The sequence below is a fragment of the Humulus lupulus genome, chromosome 6 (assembly GCF_963169125.1).
Source record: "Humulus lupulus chromosome 6, drHumLupu1.1, whole genome shotgun sequence".
Lineage (NCBI taxonomy): Eukaryota > Viridiplantae > Streptophyta > Magnoliopsida > Rosales > Cannabaceae > Humulus > Humulus lupulus.
Genome location: NC_084798.1, coordinates 128006601 through 128028817, shown reverse-complemented (window position 1 = coordinate 128028817; position 22217 = coordinate 128006601). Strand labels below are relative to the sequence as shown.

The 22217-nt window shown below is 37.9% G+C and overlaps 1 protein-coding gene across 1 annotated transcript; it reads left to right on the top strand.

Moving 5' to 3' along the window:
• Window positions 1-346: 346 nt before the first annotated feature.
• Window positions 347-20982, top strand: LOC133785451 (small ribosomal subunit protein uS15-like). Its single transcript, XM_062224683.1, has 3 exons — window positions 347-435; window positions 20190-20491; window positions 20656-20982. The coding sequence occupies exons 1-3, from the start codon at window positions 347-349 to the stop codon at window positions 20841-20843; spliced, it is 579 nt and encodes a 192-aa protein (XP_062080667.1). The 3' UTR covers window positions 20844-20982.
• Window positions 20983-22217: the final 1235 nt, after the last annotated feature.

The window sequence follows — 22217 nt, the reverse complement described above, 5'->3', positions numbered from 1 at the left end:
CAACTGGAGCATCTCCATATTCATGGCCGCCTCGGCCACCAAGTCGACATTCCGATGGGACAGCAAAGCATCCTGGAACAAAGCAAAGTTAAGAAGAATCCTTATAGACAAATAAAAAGAAGGGAGAAAAAGATAGTATACTTACTGCGGTGGCCTGATGGCGGAGAGCCTAGGAGATGAATATCATGTCCGGATTGGCGATGGTGGCGTACCTCTTGAGCTAGAGTCATGGTGTTCCCTACCTGGTTTAGCAGGTCCGCCGCGAATGGGGCAGTGTCCTGCCCCAACTTTGGGCGAAAGCCCACCTCAGTAGCTGATCGATCCACAATCGGCTGGGGGATGCTAAATGCCGCCAGACGCTCAGCGAACTCAACCTGACGATGAATCGTCAGGGCCTTATATGTCTCGTCTCTCCAGTCCTGACCACTCTCCCAGGTTCGGGGAATTAGCCGGGACTGCTCGTCCCGCACAACGGCTTACCCCTCCTCAGGTAGTGCCGGGTGTATGGGGAGGGCCGGTAAGGCGGGAACCTCCTTCGCGGCAAGGCAACTTTCCCCTTGCGATTCACCGGCCGAGCCAGCTCACCTCGACCGGGGCCTCTTCTTCCCGGTGTCAGCCTCCGCAACGACCTGATCCAGGGCCCTCTTCCCAGAACTTCGGCTTACCACAAGTTCCGGCTCGAGATCAATGACCGAAGTTTGGGCTAGGCCGGGGATGGTAACCGGGTCCACGGCTGCAACAGGGTCCGCGACTAGCGCACCCTCACTGGGTCGAGTTTCCGCCTCGGGCGTCTCCTTGTTGAGGGATAGGTCCGGACCCAGCGCCTCTAGAGTCTTCTTGGCCGCGACCTTGGCCGTCGTCGCGGCCCGGGCATCGAGGAGTTGCCTTATTTCATCCACGGGGGTAGACATGTCAGAGTCTCATGAAGCAAACGCAAATAAAAATGAGTTAGCACAGTTAAACAGGAAAATCGAAATGAAAATTAAGAGTGGCTCGGGACGAACCCTCATCTAAGCCCCTGACATGGCTCCACTCATCTAACACGAAGGAATGGACTCGATCCCCCATGTCATCCGGGTTCAAGAAATTCCCATACTGAAGGAACCCGAACAAGAACATGAGGACTTCCGAGCCCACGGGGATGGAAGACGAATGTCTCATCTCCCCATCAGCCCCGAGCGCAGGGCCTCGAAGTGCTAGCCTATCCTTAGCTAAGTCCCCAACTTGGGGAGCATAAGTTAAGAGCAAAGGTGAGCTACCTCGCCCTGATACGCTAGCCCCGGGGGTCCCCATGTTCAGTAGGGTATCCTCGAAGAGCTCTTCTAGCTCCTCCGAAGCGGTCGCCTCCGTCTGCGCCAGGTCCCTCTTCCGCTTGGCCACGTCGGTTCACGCTGCTTTCTCCACCTCCGCGATATGATCCAGGGCCAGCTGCTCCCTGATGGCGACAATCTTCTCGCACTGGATTGCCCGAAGGTTCGGGATGACAATAGTTTGGTGGGCCGCGAGCATCCCGACCAGTTGGAGGTTGTCCGTATTGACGTAGCCCCCTACGTCCAGGTTTTCCACGCTCAGCCCGGAGTAAAACCTCCTCCGTTCTAGGATAAACTGGGTGAGGGGAGTTTGAGCGAAAGGTCCTGCCACCCGAAGTAACACAGTGAGAAAAGAGGAAAAGAGAAACCGGCCAGCTAAGGGTCGGGGAAACACTTACCCACTCGCTGGAAGTCCAGCAGTAGCGTGGGGTTCTTCTCCATGAGGAACCCGGACGTCATGAACCAGTAATGACGAATGTCCGGGGGATGCTTCCAGGAGCTTGTGGGAGCGGGGTAACTGCTTTGCGGCTTCAGCCTGTAGAAGCCATCCAGGGTCTTGTCCTTAGCATTGACCTGCGGTTCCATCTTGTAGAAATACAAGATCTCCGCATGAGTCGGCTCCGCGATCTCCTTCGCCACGCAGAAGACTCGCCATCCCGCAAGTAGGCGGTAGGCTTGGGGCAGAAGCAGGAAGGGTGCAATTCCCACGTAGGTCAGGAACCGCACGAAGTAGCCGTGAAGCGGGAGTGTGGCTCCCGCACTAATATGGCTAGCGCTCCAGGCCCCGAACCCTTCTATGGATGTGTGCGCCCACTCCTTTATCCTGACTAGGCGGTTGTGGAAGACTCCGGGAGTGGACTCTATGTAACGTCCTACGTTTTTGGGTACCTTTAAACAATTCGGGTCGGGATTTTTTTCCCCCGGGTTAAGAATATTATTTTAAATAATATTATATATTTTTTGTAAGTATTCCATGAGTTGTTGCTAGCCAAAATATGAATTTTGTGATTTTAAAAGTCAAGATAAGACTTTCGGTCCTGGACCGACACAAAAACCCTGATCGGGTAAAAATCTCGGAAAATAAAATGAAAAATCATGGCAATTATATTTTGGGCATAAAATACATTCATAAAAGTTAAATTTTGGTCAAAAATAATAAACCTAAAAGAAAATGGAAATTTTAGGGCATTTTGTGTTAAATGCCTAATTTTACCGAAATGGGGAATTTTATTCCATGAATGGACCTTAGGTTAAATTTTATTATGTGATTAATTAAATTAAATGTGAGAGACATTTAATTTAATTAATTAATGTTAAGTTTGGTGATTAAAACTTAATAAAAGTGAAAAAGGTGTCAAATGCCAATTTGGACTTTTCTTCTTATGAAACCTTTATTAACCTTTATAAAAAAAAAAAAAAATTATATATAACATAGATAAAATAAAGAGGGTGGCCGGCCATGTGGTATTTTAGAGTGGTGTGAACCCAATATTATATAGATTAAATCCCATTTAATGAAGAAGTCAAGTGGGCAAGTGGGTAGAAAAGCACTTAAGTACTTTGTGATATTTTGAAGAGTTTTGTGAGCAATTCCCACACTAAGAACCGACCACTCTCCCTCTCTCATTCACTCATCTGATTTTTAAAGTCCTTTCAAAGTGTTCTCTCCATTATTCAACCTCAAGAACACCAAGGAAACTTGGAGGCTAAGTCTTGGTCTAGGAAGTATTTTTCCCTAAGGTAAAGTTCACTAATCTAGGCTTTTGTAAAGTTTTAAGCATAGAGTTTCAAATAGCTAATTAACTATGTTGTTGGGGGAACTTGGTTAGGGTTTTTGAAAGGTTTTGAAGGAGTCAAAGCTTATAGGAAGGTCCAAACCTTAAGCAAGAACACCAAAGAGGTAAAAAGTTTATTTTTGATGATTTTGTTGTAGGGTTTTTAGTTTTAAGCATTATTTTGTATATCTAATGCTTAAAGTTTCTTGTTGGTGATGTAATAAGGTTATGGTAGTTGTTTAATAATTTTTATGATGCATGTGTATTGATTTTTGAAAATGGGAACCAAAACCCCCAAGGGTTTTGTAGGATACCCTAAAACAAAACATGTTTTGAGCTGTGACTTCCAAGGGGTCAAGCAGCCACTGTATATTGGTTTTGTAAAATTAAATTGTACTGTGATGTTGTTGAGATTGATTACATAAAATTGAGCTTTTGAAACACTAAAAAATGTTTAGAAGTGAGTAAGTTATGCTATTTCAAAGTTTAGGTAAAAAACAGTTTTTTTTTTCGTATTCTTATTTTCGGAACCAAGTTTGGACAGCCACTGTATAGGGAAAATGAACCCAGTTTTTTCTAAAATTTTGTGGAAATATTTCTGGCATAACCTATTAGTCCACTGTAAAATTTGGTAAGAAAATATTACACGGTTTGAAAGTTATTAACTGTCAAAGTTTGGAAAAAATAAGGACTTGAAAATAAGGTCATTTTTACCTCATTGTTGAAAAATGATTTCACCAATCAAAAATGCTCATTTTGACCTAAGATTTTACAAAGACCTAAATGGCATAACAAAAATGGAATTGGAAAATTTTGGTAACAATTGGGTAAGTAAATTTCAAGTTATGAACTAACGAATTATGTAGTTAAAAATGTGAAAAATAGGCTTTTCACACTTAGTGTAAAAATGAGATTTTGGAACATAAGGTAAAAAGTGAAATTTTGTTTATTTCAAGATATAAAATGGTAAGTCTTGAAATCATATTTTCACTAAAATTACCCCTTTGAGTTTAAATGAATTATTTTTATTAAAGAGTTTTTATTCTTTTTAAAAATAAGAGATTTAATTTATTAATAGTTAATAAATTAAAAGAGGGTTTAAAACCTTATATTTTGAGAAAATAATTAAATGAATTATTTTTCTAGTAAGTAAAATTGATTAATTGATTTTGGAAAGTTAATTAGACAAGATGAGAAATTTATAACGGTTTTCCTAATTAAGACAAATTAGGCAATTTTCTTAAAACGGTTTTTAAATATTAAAACCTTAAGAAAAATAAAAGGAAAATTTAAAGAGTTTATTTTCTTTAAAAATAATTAAGGAATTTATTTGTATTTTCTAGATATAATGCCGGCTAAAATCTTACATATTTTAACCGACTAGTCGAAAGTGCGGGTTAATAGCGATACCTTGAAAGAATAAGATTTTTAGCAGGTTGTGGGGAAATACCATTGTGATACCCGAGCCTAGGTATCGAGACCTTAGGATAGGTCTCCCCGAGACTTAGGGTTTAGTCTCGAATATTTTGTATGACTTTCCTTAATAGGTTTAAAACCAAATAAGGATTATAAATCCTTACAAATGACTTTTATTAAAATGACCAAACTGCCCAAAATAATAATAATGATTTATGAGTGCCATAATTAATCCGAGTATATTGTATGGATAACTACAGTATTGGTTAAGCGTAACTGGACTGAACATTGGAGGGTGAAAACCTGCTGAGCGCTAAGGACTCCAAGTAAGTCAACTTATATTGTATGGCTGCAACATGAAATGATTATTGTCTTGTATGTTAGTATAGGGATACATGCACATAAATAGACTGTCATAGAAAGTTGCTTAGAGACGTTAGTCTAGTGAGTGCTGATTTAGAAAATATGAACGGTAGAAGTCCGTCATATCCTAGACGGTTGATCCCCGTCACACTGCTTGATTTTATTTATGTCTGGTTCATTACCGCGACGAGTGGCCATGAGATGAGGATAAGCTGGTTAAACCTAGGGGCGCCAAGATAAATGGGACCTAGGGGCCCTCATGCTTACTTAATCATTGGATGGTTAGAATCCGAGCAAGTGCTCTGATAAGTTATTCCTGGATAGCAGCCGTGAATATTGGCCATTCAGTGAGAGTGCCTAGAGATACTAGGGGTTTCCAAGATTGAGTGAGGCTGAACACCCTAGGGGCAACTGCTCACCAGCACCACTGATTAACATAGAAGTCTCCGTAAAACCGTGTAAATTGGATTACACTCTTGAATATGTAGCGATGCCCTAAGTAACACGATAGTTACCCTTGATGAGAATATTTATTGGCTAGATCTTAGTGTGGGGACTCGGTTCTCTTTTACAGATTAGCAATTATGTTGGAGGGCGCGTTACGCATGAATTGTTGGAAATTGTCGAGCGTTGGTCTCGAATTATGTTGTGATATAATATATCTACTTGCTCTGGGATTTTCTGAGTGCAGGGATATATTTGTTGATAAGATATAGTTGTGATATAATATATCTACTTGCTCTGGGATTTTTTGAGTGCAGGGATATAATTGTTGATAAGATATAGTTGTGATATAATATATCTGCTTGTTCTGGGATTTTTCTGAGTCCAGGATTTTTATCTAGTTATGAATTAATTTATCCTTGGTTATCAGGCATGACCATAAGTTTTCCAGGACGCTTTAGCGTTCTTGAAATTGATTGTGTAGGGTCCGGAACCCTAATTCTCTATATGCTTGTTTGAAAGTTGATCTTACTAAGCGTTTTCGCTTACCTAGTTGTTTCATGTTGTAGGTAAGTGCAAGGGCAAGGCAGAGCAGTGAGCGCTGGAGTCTTCCTTGCAAATGTACATGTGGACCGACCTTTTGGGAAGCCTTTTTATTTTTGGAAATGTTGTGTAATTTTCCTAAACTAGGCTCACTCTAATCTTTATAAAACATGTTTGTAACTAAATGTTAAGTATGGCCATACGACTTTTTAAAAAGTTTTTTTTTCTATGGGTTTTTGAGACATTTTGTTAAATGAAAACATTTATATTTCCGCATTATTGAGTCTTGAAAATCCGGGTCGTTACACTCTATGCCCAAGTGCTTCTCCAGGATGTACATCATCCAGTAGTTCCAAAACAAATTTTGCACCGTGTCCATCTCCCATCTATTGCCTTTGGGGGTTCGGGACCCGGAGAGGACGACGGGGGCCCTGTTGACTTCCTCCTCTGAATGAAGGGTGACGCCCGTTGCCATGATTGATGATCTGGGAACAAAGAAAAGAAACCAAGCAGTCAGTACCTAAACCCAAGAAAGTCGGTTAAGGTACGGGGGCCTCCTACGGACTGCTTGGAGTCCTCTCCGGATCAGGCCCGGGTTCACCAGAGGACCACGAGACCCAGATTGGGAATGAGGAATGGGCTACTAACTAGGCTCCGTCTGCCCAGGAAGCATCCTGACCCGAAGCAACCTGGACCAAGCGGCCATCCTAACGATACTCCTAAGCATGGGCAAGTTCTAGCAACCTAAAGCTTATGAACAAAAAGACAGCCTACGTTCGTATATTTGTCAAGAAGGACAAGAAGACTTACTGTGAGTATTTGGCCGTGAGAGATGGTGGTTGTCTGACGGTAAGGACGGCAAAACCTCGTTCTTAAAATGGTGAAGGTGGTTCAGCAACTCGTCAATAGGGCAGGCCCAGGACGTACGCTCAGACAGGGATGCAGATACTTGGGCTGCTGGAAACAAGCGACGGCGCAGGGTGAGCAGGCGGTGAAAGATTTCGTCGGCTATATCAGACATAAACAGCTCCTCAGTTCTTGAAATGGCCAGAGAATGTAAAAGTCTCAAATGAATGTCCGAGGAGTATTTATAAAGACCCAAATCCTCGCCTCTGATCCAGCGGATAGAAATTTCCCCATCGAACGGTCCAAAATCGTGCAGGGGCATTTATGAGCACTCTTAAGCTGGATCCTCGCCATTTCAGATCTAGCGGCCCAGGAGAGGCGAATGTCAAAGGTCGCCCCATCCTACGGTCCACCTCAGCACAGAAGCATTAATGAAGAACCCTCGTGCGAATGGGACACTTCGGAATCCGTGCTAACGCACTAGCCTAGGCCTAGTGACCCTTGACATTGTTAGGTGACCTCTCGAGGTCAAGTGCCATCTTTACAGCAGTCGCTTGGTGACACGTGTATCCCTCGCCACGAAGCAGGACTTAGGTAAACAGGCCCGGACACTGGTAAATGGTCCGTGCCCCTCGTGCGGCCAGCGTCGTTGCCCTTTGCCACGGACCCACGATTCCAAAGCAGAAACTGGGAAGGCAATCGTGGAGTATTCGGGAGCAAGGCAAGCCTCCACCTCGCAAACCCAGGCGAAGGCTTGGGGGGTAAATGTTATCCCCATTTCTTGCCTTGGGCCCGAGACGGTGGACCAGGCCCATACTTTGGGCAATTGGATTTGAGCCCAATCCAGGCCCACTTAGCAGGAGAATGACCGAGAACGACGGTCCAAGTGTTGTCCAAACTCGGACGGTGCCCAGGACGGACGATACAGGACTATAGTCCGGGAGACGTGGGTCAGTTGGGTTTACGGCCGAGGTGTACGCAAAACGGCCCCGGAGCTTGGTAAACAGTCCGGGCCTGTAGTGAACGAAGAGGGACAGAGGTAAACGAACTCGGGTCAAGTCCTCCCGATTGGCAAGAAAAGGCATCCGTGACCCTGAAGCCGCCCCACGACGCGTGGGGGTTGTCCCCACTTTTCACCTGCGGAAAAGGCCACCTCGGGATCGCACGCTGCTGTTTCAGACCTGCGCTGCCAGTCCACTGACTGGCTTTGTCCCCTGAATCTGCCTTGTAACTCATAGTGCCCAGACCAAAAGCCCCCTTTTGTCGGGCGAAATATAGTCCTTGGGCCGCCCCTATTGGGCCTAAATAGTTCTTAGTCTTTTGTATTTTTACCCTTTGTATTGGGCTTCCGCCAGGGAAACCAAGGGTACCCATATCTTTGATGGGCCCGGGTCATGCCCGGCCCAAGCCCAGTGCTCCTATGAGCCTATAAATACAGGCGATAGAGCACTGGAGAAGAGATCTCTCTTCGACTGGAATACAGTTACTCTGTAAAAATATAGAGAAAAAACTCCATTGTAAAAGACTTTCCAAGCTCTAATACAGCTGACTCGTGGACTAAGGCTCATTAACACCCCAACCACGTAAAAACTTTGTTTTTATCTTCTACATTATATATCATTAGTCTTATTTAATAATCATTAACATAATTTCCGAAAACCTCGGTAAACAGCAACAAATTACTTTTTTAAAAAAACTAGCAAGAAACCTAAATTTAAAATCCACGTATATTATTTAATATTACATTAAATATATAATATATAATCTCTTATTGTTACTCTCAAATTCAAAAACTAGAACAAACATAAACTTAAACAAAAATATATAAATTATTTAATTAAAATAAGATATTTATTTAAAATTTATATGACATTAATATAAATTTAATAAAAATAATTAATAAATTATATAAATAAAACTAAACAAACGTGCAATATACACGTTACTTGTATCTAGTATATATATATATAAACATAAACTTCACACCAAACCACTGTGGAGAGTAGTCAAAAGTAAGAAGGATGAGAAGGTCAACGACATTGTTGTACTAATAGCATTGTTATTATTAAGTATGTTTGTGTAGGGCCAAAATAATATTGGAAAATTCTACAATAGGTGCATGTTTTTTCTTATTGGTGGGAGCATTTTTCATTTTAGTGTGTGAAGAAATTATAATTCAATTTTTTTATATGACGGTGTACAGTATAGTTATAGTAAGCTTCCTACTAATTTTCACGAAATTCTGAATAATTTACAGTACCGAAAAATACTTCAAAATAATTTGTTTTACATACTTTTAAAATAAGCTTAAAAACAATATATTTTCATGTTTTTCATATATTGATAGATTACAATTAAAAAAAAATTATATGACGATGTATAATGTAGTTATTTAGAATCTCCAAATTTTTTTTAAAAATTCTAAATAATTTAGAGTGCTGAAAATAAGAAATAGGTTGTTGAAGCTTGTTTTATATGAGCGTAAAATAAATTATTTTGAAGTTTTCGGCATTGTAAATTATTCGAATTTTTTTAAAAACTGATGAAAAGTCATAAATAACTATAATATACACCGCTATATAAAAAAATAAAATTATAATTTTTCTATGTGCTAAAAATACATGCCCCACTTTAGTTGTCGCCAATAATATATGCATGTGGGCTATTCGTTTTTGATGATGAAAAAAGTGATAAGTTGGCCGCATGTATTACTTCTGGGTAAGAGCTGAATTATTGTTGCCTTCTTGTGGTTGAAGTTGCACCAAGTGTATTGTGTGTCCAGTTGTAAAGAAGAGAATGTGCCACTTTTGTTCATTCTTCCGTTTTTTTTTCTTTAAGTATCCAAGGAGTACATACATAATATCCACATCTACAAAAAATAATATTTATATATATTTTATAATATTTGATTAATTAAATAAATATTATAAATCTTTGTTACAAAAGAGAAATCATTTAATTATGTAGGTGAGTATTATATTATTTATTTTATAAAATAATATAATATTGATTAACTAAGTGTGAACAATAAAATGAGTGACAATATATTATTTTGTCAATTCATAACATACAAATGGAAGTTACAAATCTGGTTACTAATTTGAAACTTTAAAAATATCACCATAATCAATATGTGAATAGAGTTACATGTTCTTGATTTAATTTTCAACTGCTATAATGTTTTATAGCAGTTAGGATGTTATTTTGACAGGCAATATATGTTTGGATGTTACAAAATTGCATGGAAGAAGAGTTGGGATGTAACGCGCTACTAATCTAGGATCATTACTTAACTTTAATTACACAGGTAGAGGAAGCGACTTGGGACTTAGAGTCGGATATGCATGATCAATATCCCGAGTTGTTCAGGTTAATTTTGAGGACGAAATTTCTATTAGGAGGGGATAGTTGTAATGCCCAAAAACTCCTAATAAGGTTTCGTACCTTGGTTAGTGTGTTGGGAGGGTATGATTGGAAATTATGTGATTTTAATTAAATATATGTGTGATTATGTGAATTATATGAGTTATATTATGATATGACTATTTATGCATTTTAAGTGTATTAAATGTGCTTAAAGTCCCACTTTTGTTAAAAAAAAGACATTTTCGTAATTTTGACCCGCTGAGGGTATACTTGTAATTTTATATGCTATGTGGTTGAGACCACATTATTATGTCGATATATTTGAGATATTCGGCACGAGTCAATCCTTTTGAGCAATTAGTGGAAAAGTCACAAAGGGGATAAATACTCGGCTCGGGGTGAGCCTATGAGTACTTTGGTAATTTGGCAAGTTACCGAGATTTATTGGTAAATGAAATTAATTGGGAGAATAATTGAGATTAATTATTTAATTGAGAATTAGTGGTACAATTTGAGGTATAGTTAAAAGTCTAAGCTAAAAGACCAAAATGCCCTAGGCTTAACCTTGATGAATAATTGGAGGTAAGGGTAAATTGGTCTTTTCACCAATTTTTAGATAAACTTTACCAAGGTCTTTGGCAGCCACGTTCTGGGCCATTACCTCTATCCTATGTCTTCTTATTTTTCCTTGGAGCCTTCTTGAAAACACTTAGCAAACTCTAGTAAGATCAAGTCTTGGAGTTTGAAGATTCTGGGAATTTCAGCATCAAGGAGAGTGTTAGCAGCTGCTAATCAACCTTAACACTTCGGAAAATTCGAACTCCATTTGAGAGGTAAAGCTCTTTTGAGTGTTCTTAAGTATTCTTGAGTGTTCTTGAGCTATTTTGAGGTTTACTTGCCTAATTTTGGCAACCGATGGTTCTTCTTGATTTGTTGGATATATGAGAGTTAGATAGGTGTTAAATGATGATTTTGAACCTTAAACTTGTATTAAAAACCAACGATTTGGATTGGAATTTTTGGATTGGGAAAAATGGGTTTTAGAAAGCTCAAAGATTGTGATTCTTGGTGTTTTTGGGTTTTTGAATGTTTTGATGTTGTTTCTGGGTTCTTTGGCACTTGGGTAACCTATATTGGGGTCAAAGTTACTCTGAAATATGGTTGGAAAACTTGATTTGGTGATTTTTGGAGGCTTAGGGTTGGTTTTGGGCGATTTTGGGTAGGAGAAAACATAGGAAAAGAAACCCAGAATAATGGGTTTGCGTTGTGGCGCCCCTGTGCTGAAGCAAGTGAATTTTTGGAAGTCTCTGTGCTTCTAGGCGCCCCTGCACTAAAAGGTGGCGCCCCTGCGCTGTCACCATTTCAGAATATGGTATTTTTTAGTTTTGGGAAAAGCTTGGGGACTCAGGAGACAGTTCCATAGCCTGGATTGGTGGAATTGGAAGTCCCGAGGGCTAGGGAATTGTAACGACCCAAAATCGCTAATAAGGCTTAAGGTCCTTGATTAGTGTGCCTGGAGGGCATAATGGAATTTATGTGTGATTTTATGAGTTTAATGCATGGTTATGATTTAAAGCATGTTATATGACTAATTGAACATTGAGGTGCATGACTACGTGGTTAGTATGCATGTTAGGTGAAATAATTATGCATGTGGACCCCGTTTGCATGATAGGGGTAAATTGGTAATTTTAGCCCGCTGAGGGCATATATGTGATAATTGTATTCTGTGAATTGTACCACGTGAGTGTGGTGTTATTATTGTGATGCACGTGCTGAGACGGTCCTAGAGAGCAAGTTAACTTAAAAGTCACAACGGGATTTCTATACCCGGCTCGGGAAGAGCCTAGGGGTACCTCGGGAATTTTATGGCTAAGTTGAGATTTAGCGGGTAATGGTTATTGGTGATTGAGTAACCTGGGTAACCATTAGTTACTGCTGTGAGTAACAAGTTTAGTTGAAAATGATAGAATTGAAATATTAGTGAAAGGACTAGAGTGCCCTTGAGGACTTAGTTGGGAAAGGATTATTTGGAGGGGTAGCATGGTCATTTGGCAAGGGTAATATACAATTTTCAGCTGGGTTTTAGGGGTACACGGTTTGGGCATTTGGGGTCACTTGATGCTTTGATAGAAATTGAAGAGAAGAAAGAGGAGGAGAAAGAAGAGCTAGGGCAAGTAAAAAGAAAAGAAGAAGAAGGGTAGAAGGGCTGAATTGGGAGCTTAGGAGGAGATCAAGGAAGCTTGTTGGGAGGATTCTACACTTGAGGTATGGATTTTATACACATTTAAGTTTGTTTTCTGTGTTGGTTTGAGGAATTTAAGCATGGTTTAATTTTGAGTTTTAGGTTTGAAATTTCAGAAAATTGGAATTGGGATTTTGGTGAGCGTTAGGTTGGATTATTTGGTGGAATTGTGTTGTTTAAACCATCCTAATATTGTGATTATTAATTGGTTTTGAATTGGGAGCTTTGGGATGGCTTAAGGTGAGGTTTTATGCTTGAAAATGGTGGGTTTTTCTGGGTTCGAAGGGTCGAGCCGCGGCATGGTTCTTGGAGGGTCGCGGCCCTTGAAGGCTAAGATGCGCTGAGGATGGAGGGCGGGCCGCGGCATGGTCCTTGTAGGGCCGCGGCCCTTACCTGTTTCTGGGCATTTTTGTGGCCCTGTTTGGGGGCCATGCCGCGACATGGTTGGGCCATGCCGCGACATGGTTGGGCCATGCCGCGGCGCTTAAGGAATTTTGGGATTTTGAGAATTTAGGCTTGAGAATTTAACCTAGGGTGCTCGGGGTTGAGTCTTTTACCATATTTGGTGAAGTTCAACGTTCCGAGTACTAGAACTTGGTTTGGAAGCTCATTTAAGGATGTTTCATGTGTGTTGTGACTAGGATATTGGAGAGGCTCGTGCTAGAGGACCGTGCTCGCGGCTTGAGTGCATCAGGAGGCTCGGAATACAGGTAAGAAAACTATAACACCCGTAGGAGAGGGCATGGGCCCATAGTATGATTGCGGGGCGCGGCCCTATGTTGCATGTTGCATGATGAGATGATTGCAGGGCGCGACCCTATATTGCATCACATGTTAGGATGCAGATTTAAATGAATTAATATTTGTTTGAATGTTGTTGTGTTATACTATATGCGTGATTATAATGAAATGTACGGCAAGGGCCGAGAGCGGCGTAGGCCGAGTACGGCAGCGGGGCCGGAAGTAACACTTAGCACATGGGATGCTATAGTCAGGGCAGGACCCGGTGGATACATGTGTTATCCTTGCGGTGAGAACCGATACCCCAGGCTTCGGTAAGGCTTCTGGGGCGGCATGGCCGTGTTTGCTTAGTCTAATGGTTGACTTGTTTATCTGTGGACTATCTGATATGATTAACTGTATGTTTGCATATCTTATGTTCTGCATGAGTTTTCTTGCTGGGCTTCGGCTCACGGGTGCTCCGTGTTGCAGGTAAGGGCAAAGATTGAGTCAACTAACCATGAGTACGGAGAGCGTGAAGCGACGCGTACATGTTTGGCCTGCCCGACTGCTTTGGTTGGGGGTTTATTCGAAAATGGTTGTAATAATCTATGATTTTATGATTTATCAACTGTAAACTTATTTCAAGATGTAAATAGTTTTCAAACCTTATTTTGGGATCCCAAATGTTTAATACTAGAAGTTTTAAATGAAACGGCGCATTTTCAAAGATTACAGCCTTAAATTTTAAATTAGTCACACTTTTGTTTCAAAACCTCGGTTAGCGAGTTCATTGCACCCTGTCTTGTCTTAAAACTCACTTAGTAACGGCTCTAAGGAAGTAGGGCGTTACAGGAATAGTCCTGGAGTGTATATACGAGACTAGTTCTTAATGAGGGTACCTTTTATTTTGTGACTAGGTTTATCGCAACGCTCGAAAAAGGGGATTGTGCTCGGTGTCGCACCACTACTTACACATGACTCAAGATAAGAAAACTGATTCTTGCACCGTGCCCAGGGCATTGGCCCTGACTTATGAACGCAGTTATAACCGCTTACTAAAGTTGACTGGATTATATATGTTGTGTTGTATATGCTATTTGTATACGTTTGTAATTATCTCGAATGATCAGCTAGGGAGCCGTAATCGGCGATAACCATGTGTAATGCAGGCCGTTATGGTAGGACCACTATGGGAGTGCAGTACGCGCTCATTCGACATAAGGGATGGATAAATGAGTTCTATGCTTGTTTGAATTATTTATAACTACGAAGCATGCTACTTATGATTTACATTCTATTGCTTATCTGATTCTGTTTACTTGGGTTTTTTTGTTGTGCCTTGGCTCACGGGTGCTATGTGGTACAGGTAAGGGCAATGGTAAACTGAACCAATCATGAATTGGAGAGCTTTGGGGGCGGTGTGTGAATACTCAGTCTACTTGATCGCCACAATCGGGATACTTTTGAGGGACTAGGGTTGAGTTCAGTTTTTGCCGCTTAGGTCGTCCATTGTTGTAACCCTAAACATGTTATATTTATTTTATAAACTCTTTTGGGATCCCCTGTACATGTTTAAACTCTGTAATGACAAGTTTAACTCTTTCGACCAAAAATTTAATACCTAAACAGTTACTTAACTTTAATTACACATTTAAAGTCCAAATGACGCGTTAACGAGTTAAGCGCAATTTTTAATACACAACATAACAGTCTTGGATTAGTAGGGCGTTACATGAGATGTTTTGGCAGCTTATAACCAAAGCTGTTACTTGGGGTTACAAAATAATAACCTAATAGTTTCATTTTTGAAGCATCTTTTTTATTCTTTGAATGTTGTAACTTCCCAAGTAACTCCCAAATCATCTATTTAATTCCATAAACACCCAATTTAACATTGGTAACAACTAAGAGGTTGGTAGAATTTGAAAATCAAATGGTGATCCAAAATTCTATAAATAGAGACCATTTGGTCACTTGTGAATATGATTTTTTTCAACAATTTTAGCACTTGGCTGGAAAAATACAAGGCTTGATAATTCCATAGAGTTATTTTCTAAACTTGAGAGTCCCTTAGTGCTGAGAGAATATGAAGAAATAAGCTTTTGGACAAATGTTTGAACCTTGTTCAAGTCTAGTGATTACCGATACTCTTCACTTAAGGTTGTGTAAGTGTCAGAGTTTTCTTTTTTTTATTCTTGTTGTTTAATTTGTAACTTTTATTTTGAGTTTGTATTCATCCTATTCTCTTCTTTTATATTGTCTGTATTTATTTGTATTTTAAGTATAATGTTGTAATTTTATTTTATCAATCACTAATTGTATATTTTGTCTAGTAATATTAGTTTCTATTATTTATATTGAAATATAATATTATCTAACAATATAAAACCTATTGGATAGTGGCTTATATTTTTTTAATAATTGCATTATTATAGAAAAAAATGAAATACACTATAAAAAATGACGTGTACAAAACAATGATCTTAAACTTAGAAGATTCACATCTAAATATAAGTCAAGTCAGAACTTGATACTAGACAGACCCATAGTTTTGAGGAAAGAAGGAAATACTTCCTTAACTCATTAGTGACATGGACTAATCATAATAAGTACCTTTTTTAAAAATAAAAAAAAATCTTTTGACTTTTGCCTATAAATAGTAGATTCTATACTTGTGTAAAGGATCTTTGATTCATTTTACACGCATTTAGTCTATTGAATTTGAGAAAGAATCTTTTTTACTTAGGATTTGGATGTTTTTTTTGCAAGTACCAAGGGTTCTTTCTTCTTAATTCATTCAAGAATACTTTAAATAATTGAATAAGTTAATCAATGTGTATTCAACAGCAACTTTAATTATAATTAAGATAATTCCATAATTAGACCATTCTAATTATTAAAAGAAGCAATAAAGTCAAATTTTTTTAACTCAACAATTGGCGTCGTTGGAGGATGGTGTCCCGTGTGAGGTTAAATCAGTCACTTGATTAGATAAATCAAAATTTTGCGCTACTATGAATGTCATAGGATCAATTTCATACAGACTCACCACCTTTTTAAGCATGAAATACTCATTGGGCCATTGATAAACATTGGTTGTCATCTCTTCTATTAAAACAATTGCTTCATCAACAAACAAACTTAATTAAGGTGATGTTTGATTCAGCGGAATGGAATTAGAATGAAAATGGTAATAAAATGAAATAAGAATGCTAATAAGAGTGATATTATGATGTTTTGTTTATTTTTGGAATAAACATTTGAATCCGAATTATTTGATTTGATTTGGTGTAGTAATAAAATAGAATAAGTGGTGTTCTAACAAAAATGTCCATACTTTTTTTAAATATTAAAAATATAAGTAAATTAAAAAGAGTTTTTTTATTTAAATACATAACAAAATAATATTAATATTTAAGATACTTTGAAATAATATATTTTTTTAAAAAAATTGATATCATAAAAAAAATTCAACAAAAACACAAGCATAAGTATTCAACTCAAGTGAAGAAAGAAATAATTTTTTTTATTAGAGAATGAAATGAGGCAAAATTAAAAAAAATATATATATATATATATATATATTAACCACGTTTGAGAAGAAAGTCTGTAGCTGTGGAAAAGATGAAGCAATAGTCAAAATGATTTTTTAATTCTTTAATTTGTGCTGAAAAAAGTTTGGCAAAATAGTCACTTCACTTTTGTTGAATGTAGAAAGTCTCAAACTCATGATTAGATGGACAAGAATCAACAGAGATTCGTAAACCTCATAGAATACAAATCTTTTTGTGTATAAGTGCACAAATGTTCACCTCATAAATAGTGATGTGCTAAGCCTTATTTATAGGCCTAAGGATCTTGCAAAATGAATCTTAGGCTTTGTGAAATTTGTTTGTCAAGTAATAATAAAATAATGAGTATGTTATATTATTTTTAATAATATAATGTTAAATTAAATAATGTGACAAAATGTGATTTGTCACACCTTGTAACATATTATTGAGAGTTACAAAATTGGGCACATGTGTGTGCTCAAATGTAAAATATTTTGGAGTTAAAAAATCAATTACAAATTTGTAACTCCTAAATATTATCCAATAATCAGTAGATTAAGAGTTACACATTTGTGTTTGAATTTCATAGAGCCATTATGTAATAATGCTGCTAGAGACATGTTTTTAACTCCCATTAGGTGTATGAATGTTATAAAATCATGTGGGAAAGGGTTTGAGACGTTTTGGAAAAACTGAAATTTTGGAAGCTGAAATTGCATGTGGCCGCGACCACTGATTATCCATGACAACGCCCTGGGGGACAAAGGATAGTGGCAGCGACCACTGATACTCTTGGCCACAATCTGGGGCGCTGACAACCTATTCCAATTTTTCTTTTTCTCCAAATTGAACGGTTTTAACATCCCAAGTAACTCCCAAATATTCATTTTAATTCCATAATTATCCAATTAAACATTGGTAACGGCCATGTGAGTTGGTAGAATTTGAAATTCTAAAGGTATCTCAAACTCTATAAATAGGAGCCTAATGCTCACTTGTAAGACACACAATTATCTATCCAGAAAGCACTTGACTAGAAAATACACCATAGAGACTTGATAATTACATAGAGCTATTTCCTTGTGAGATCCCTTAGGGGCCGTTTGGTATGAGGAGTTTGCAGTTTTCATATTACTGGGAAAGTTGAAGAGGGTAATCTGATAGTCTGGAAACTTACATCATTGTGTTTGGTTGTGCACTGTAATCTTATATATGATTCCTGGGAATATCACTTTTTGTGTTTGGTTGTGCATATGAATCTGTTAAGTTTTCATATTTTCATAAAATTAATATAATAATATATTTCATCAAAATAATTTATAAACAATTTTACTCATGAAATATTTTTTAATAGAATTAAAAAAAAAATACATCTATTAAATACTAGATCAAGTATAATTTTTAAAATTACAAAAATACCCTTATTTTATTTTTAATAATATTTCATTTGTTATTTTAAACTTGTACGCCCTGGTTTTCCCACGGGCTGATTAGCAGGTCGAACCTCGGACTAATCATGGTTTAGTCGGAGGACTCCCCCAGGCCGGAGATCCTGTTTCCAGATCGTACCTTCTTAGCTCGAGGGATCCTCAAAGGCTCGCCAAGGGCCCCCAAGACTGGAGGAAGGCATCAGAAGGCCTGAAGGCTGAAGGTCGGTTCAGGGAAGCAGCTCGTGGTACGAGCTGGCCATGGATCTCTGACCCTTTGTAAAGTCAACACACGCAAGATAAACGTGCATATATCTGACATCACGTGTCCGATATCCCCCTGACTTCTCGGACACGCAGCAGGAACGTGCGTATTCAGACACCCACGGCTGGGTTGGGCCGTGCGGCCCATTATCTCCTTACATACTGATTAGACCACACTTATGTGTCAGGTTTAGGAATTAATCATAAATGTTACAGAGTTGATATGACAAATGGTAAGGTCACGGGATGACCTCCCTACCAACTTTCAGGTGCCTTCTCCTATAAATATGGGGACCCTGGGAGTTGATAGGGGTTGGGAAAAATAGTCTCTGAAGAGCCATATACTTTGTAAACCAAATATATGAATAATATTCACTAGTGGAGTAGAAGGATTTTAACCTTTGAACCACTTAAAAAACGTGTCTTGAGTCACCTAATTCATTCTCTAAGATTTCATGTCTGTGACGGTTCTACTTTCAGTACTAATCCCTTTCTCTTCTTCTCTTAATTACCTGTTGGCGAAGAACCGCGTCAACAAAACTTAAGTGATGATATAAAGGCTTTACAAATCAGTTTCTTTAAATAAACAAATATTATTTATCATTTTATAGTTTGAGATATGTATATTTGTTTTTTTCTTCATATTTTCATAAAATAAAAATAATAATATATTTCATCAAAATAATTTATAAACAATTTTACTCATGAAATATTTTTTAACAGAATTAAAAAAATACATCTATTGAATACTAGAATCAAGTATAATTTTTAAAATTACAAAAATACCCTTATTTTATTTTTAATAATATTTCATTTGTTATTTTAAACTAAAGTAATGATATAAAGGCTTTCCAAATCAATTTCTTTAAATAAACAAATATTATTTATCATTTTATAGTTTGATATATGTATATTTGTTTTTATATTATAAGCTTCAAAAATAAAATAAGTCATTAACTAAAAAATTATTGGTTTAAGATTTTAAAAAAAAAATAATAATAATGATTTTGAAGTGTTTCACATTCCTGTGTATCTAAAAACCACTTGTCAGTGGGTTTCACTTGAACCTAGAATCATGAAAAGTTAAAACCCCTGGAGTACAGATTCCCAGGTTAGAAAAACTCAAAATCCAGTACCAAACATGGGAAAGTGTTCAGATTCCCATTCCCGTGTCCAGATTCCTGCATACCAAATGACCCCTTAGTGTTTAGAGAATAGGGGGGAATAAGCTTTTGGACAAATATTTTGAACCTTTTCAAGTTTGTGATCCCCACTACTCTACACTTTGATTATGTAAGAGTTTGTGTTCATTCTTGTTCTTCTTGTTCTTACTTACTTGTATTATTATTGTTTTGAGTTTGTGATCTTCCTCTTCTACATCTTTCTATTTACTTGTATTTTGAGCAATTGAGTTGTAGCATTAGTTTTATCAAATACCTTGTCTATTGTATTTTTGCTTAGAGTTGTATTTTGTTTTTCTATATATCCATTGAATATAATATATTCTCTAATAGAGTATACAATACATATTACATTTCAAATAATAAATATCTGATAAATATTTGGCTAAGTTGGTCGTTTCAAATGTTTGCCCCAAATTATCTGATCAGGATGTTCGAGCATACCTGCGAGCCGACCTGGTTGCCTTTTTGGAATGTAGCTTTGACTATATTCTAATAAATTATTGTGTTGTGAGATTTTAACTACTCCATATGGTCTGGTCAAGGTTCAACTAGCATATGTGATGTTGACACTACACCAAATACCCCTTTTCATAACATATGAATATAATACTAATGAAAAAGTATTATATGTGGCAAAGTAATAGAAAAAAGGGCGGGAATTTATTTTGGGAGCCCGCCACTTGAAAAAGTAATTTTTTTTTCAGACTATACTTCCTTCTTCGTTTTCAGAAGAACTCACTCGTTTTCTTCTTCAGCTACGTACGGTGTCTCCGAAGTCACCCTTGCTTCGGTCTCCTCCATCCCTGCTTCAAATATCGGCTTCAAATCTCCTCCATCCCTCAAATCTCCTCTCTGTCTCTCGTCTTTCTCTATCTCTCGGTCACTCCGTTTCTACAAGGCGCACATTTGCAAGTTTGCAAAGAAGGGTCTTACTCCATCTCAGATCGGTGTGATTCTTCATGACTCTCATGGTATTGCTCAGGTTAAGAGTGTTACTGGAAGCAAGATCTTGCGTGTTCTCAAGGCCCACGGTAATCATTCTTAGTGTTTTGTTTTATGAGCTCAAGAGTAGAACCTTATTTTCAGTCAATGTTGAGCCTTATCTTTGGTCATTGTCGACCCATTTCATTGCTTATTTTCAGTAAATGTTGAGCCTTAGATTTTTTTTATATATAAAATTGGTTTTGTTTGTTAGGTCTTGCCCCTGAAATTCCTGAAGATCTGTACCATCTTATTAAGAAGGCAGTCTCTATTAAGAAGCATCTCAAGAGGAACAGGAAAGACAAGGATTCCAAGTTTCGATTTATTTTGGTTGAGAGCCAGATTCACAGACTTGCACGTTACTACAAGAAGACCAAGAAGCTTCCCCCTGTTTGGAAGTAGTAAGTACTTTTGTTTCTTCATGTCTACCAGTCTATAACTTGTTAATAGAAATGCTATTCTTTGTATCCATTCGTTTATTAGAGAATTGAACTATGTCTTTTATTTATTATATAAAAAAGAAGCGAAAAGAAGGTCTGTAAATGCTCGTTCAGCCATCATGAGTCTGTCATTAAGCTTTCTCAGCTTAGATTGATCTTTCTTCCATATAGATTTCCAACCTTTGTTTTCTACTACTGCCTAGATAGTAATAACATTTTCAATACGTGACAAGGACCATTTCATTCACTATCATAAAAGTTCAATCCCTAGTACCTTTCTCTGGTTGTTTATTATGGGTATAGCTTTTCTCAGCTCCTCTATTGACTTAAACAAAGGAGTTAAGCTGATATCCTTGTCACCTTTGATCTTTATCTCCAATTCATTTGTGTATTTCTAAGTTCAAAAATTCGATCATTGCGATAATTTTGCTGAAAGCTTTTATACAAATAGTATGGATTGTGCATAACTAGATAATAACTAGTCCATTTATACCTGAAGCTCTTCTGCATAGGATAGATAATTGAAAGGTAAGACCTCCGTGTCTGCTAGCCAAAGAGCTACCGAACCCCACACACTTGCCACTGTTTCTCAGTATCAATTGAACCATTTCAGATGTATTTATATTATTCAAAACTTAATGCAAACATTGATTATACAAGAATAAAATGTTATATCTCCGTGTCTGCTCAAGGTTTGCTTTGCTTTTATCTTATCCAGCAATAAAAAGTCTTATTTTTGGCTGCTACTTTGTTTAGTTTTTTTTGTTACATATTGTTTTTAAGTTGTTGAAATATTGTTTATTTTAGTATTTTAGTAGCTGAATTTAAGATAGAATGAGCAGAAATGATGATGATTATGAAAATGAAGATTTTTTTGGACATTTGAGTTGGAATATGTTTCTTTATGTTAAGTTTGAACCATTAATGAATATTGTACACCCTAAATATCCACGGGTTATTAGCGAGATGGAAAAGGACATAATCCTATCAGCCACATGGAAGCCACCTACCCGGAGCTGCTGTTACGAGTCTCTACCTCTTTAGCTCGAGGTAGCCAAAGGTTTAGTAAGAATACACGAAGGCATCGGGTCAGCAGTGTGGGAACCATGAGCTAGGACTACATCAAGCTCGAGATACGACCTAGAGCTGACACCTCTGACCCTTTATAAAGTCAACCACGCAATGTAAACGTGCGCATATCAGACATCACGTGTCAACTCCATTCTTGAAATCTTAGACAGGTAGCATAAACGTGCGTGTTCAGGCACCCCACGACTGGTTTGGGCCATGCGGCCCATTATCTCCCTTACCTATTGATTAGACCACACTTCATTGT

Bases quoted from the DNA above. Each gene is read 5' to 3' on its own strand.
- LOC133785451 (XM_062224683.1), top strand. From the start codon at position 347: ATGCCGCCAGACGCTCAGCGAACTCAACCTGACGATGAATCGTCAGGG. The intron at 436-20,189 runs GTTCGGGGAATT...CTTCGTTTTCAG, and splicing joins AGTCCTGACCACTCTCCCAG to AAGAACTCACTCGTTTTCTT. The intron at 20,492-20,655 runs GTAATCATTCTT...TTTGTTTGTTAG, and splicing joins GCGTGTTCTCAAGGCCCACG to GTCTTGCCCCTGAAATTCCT.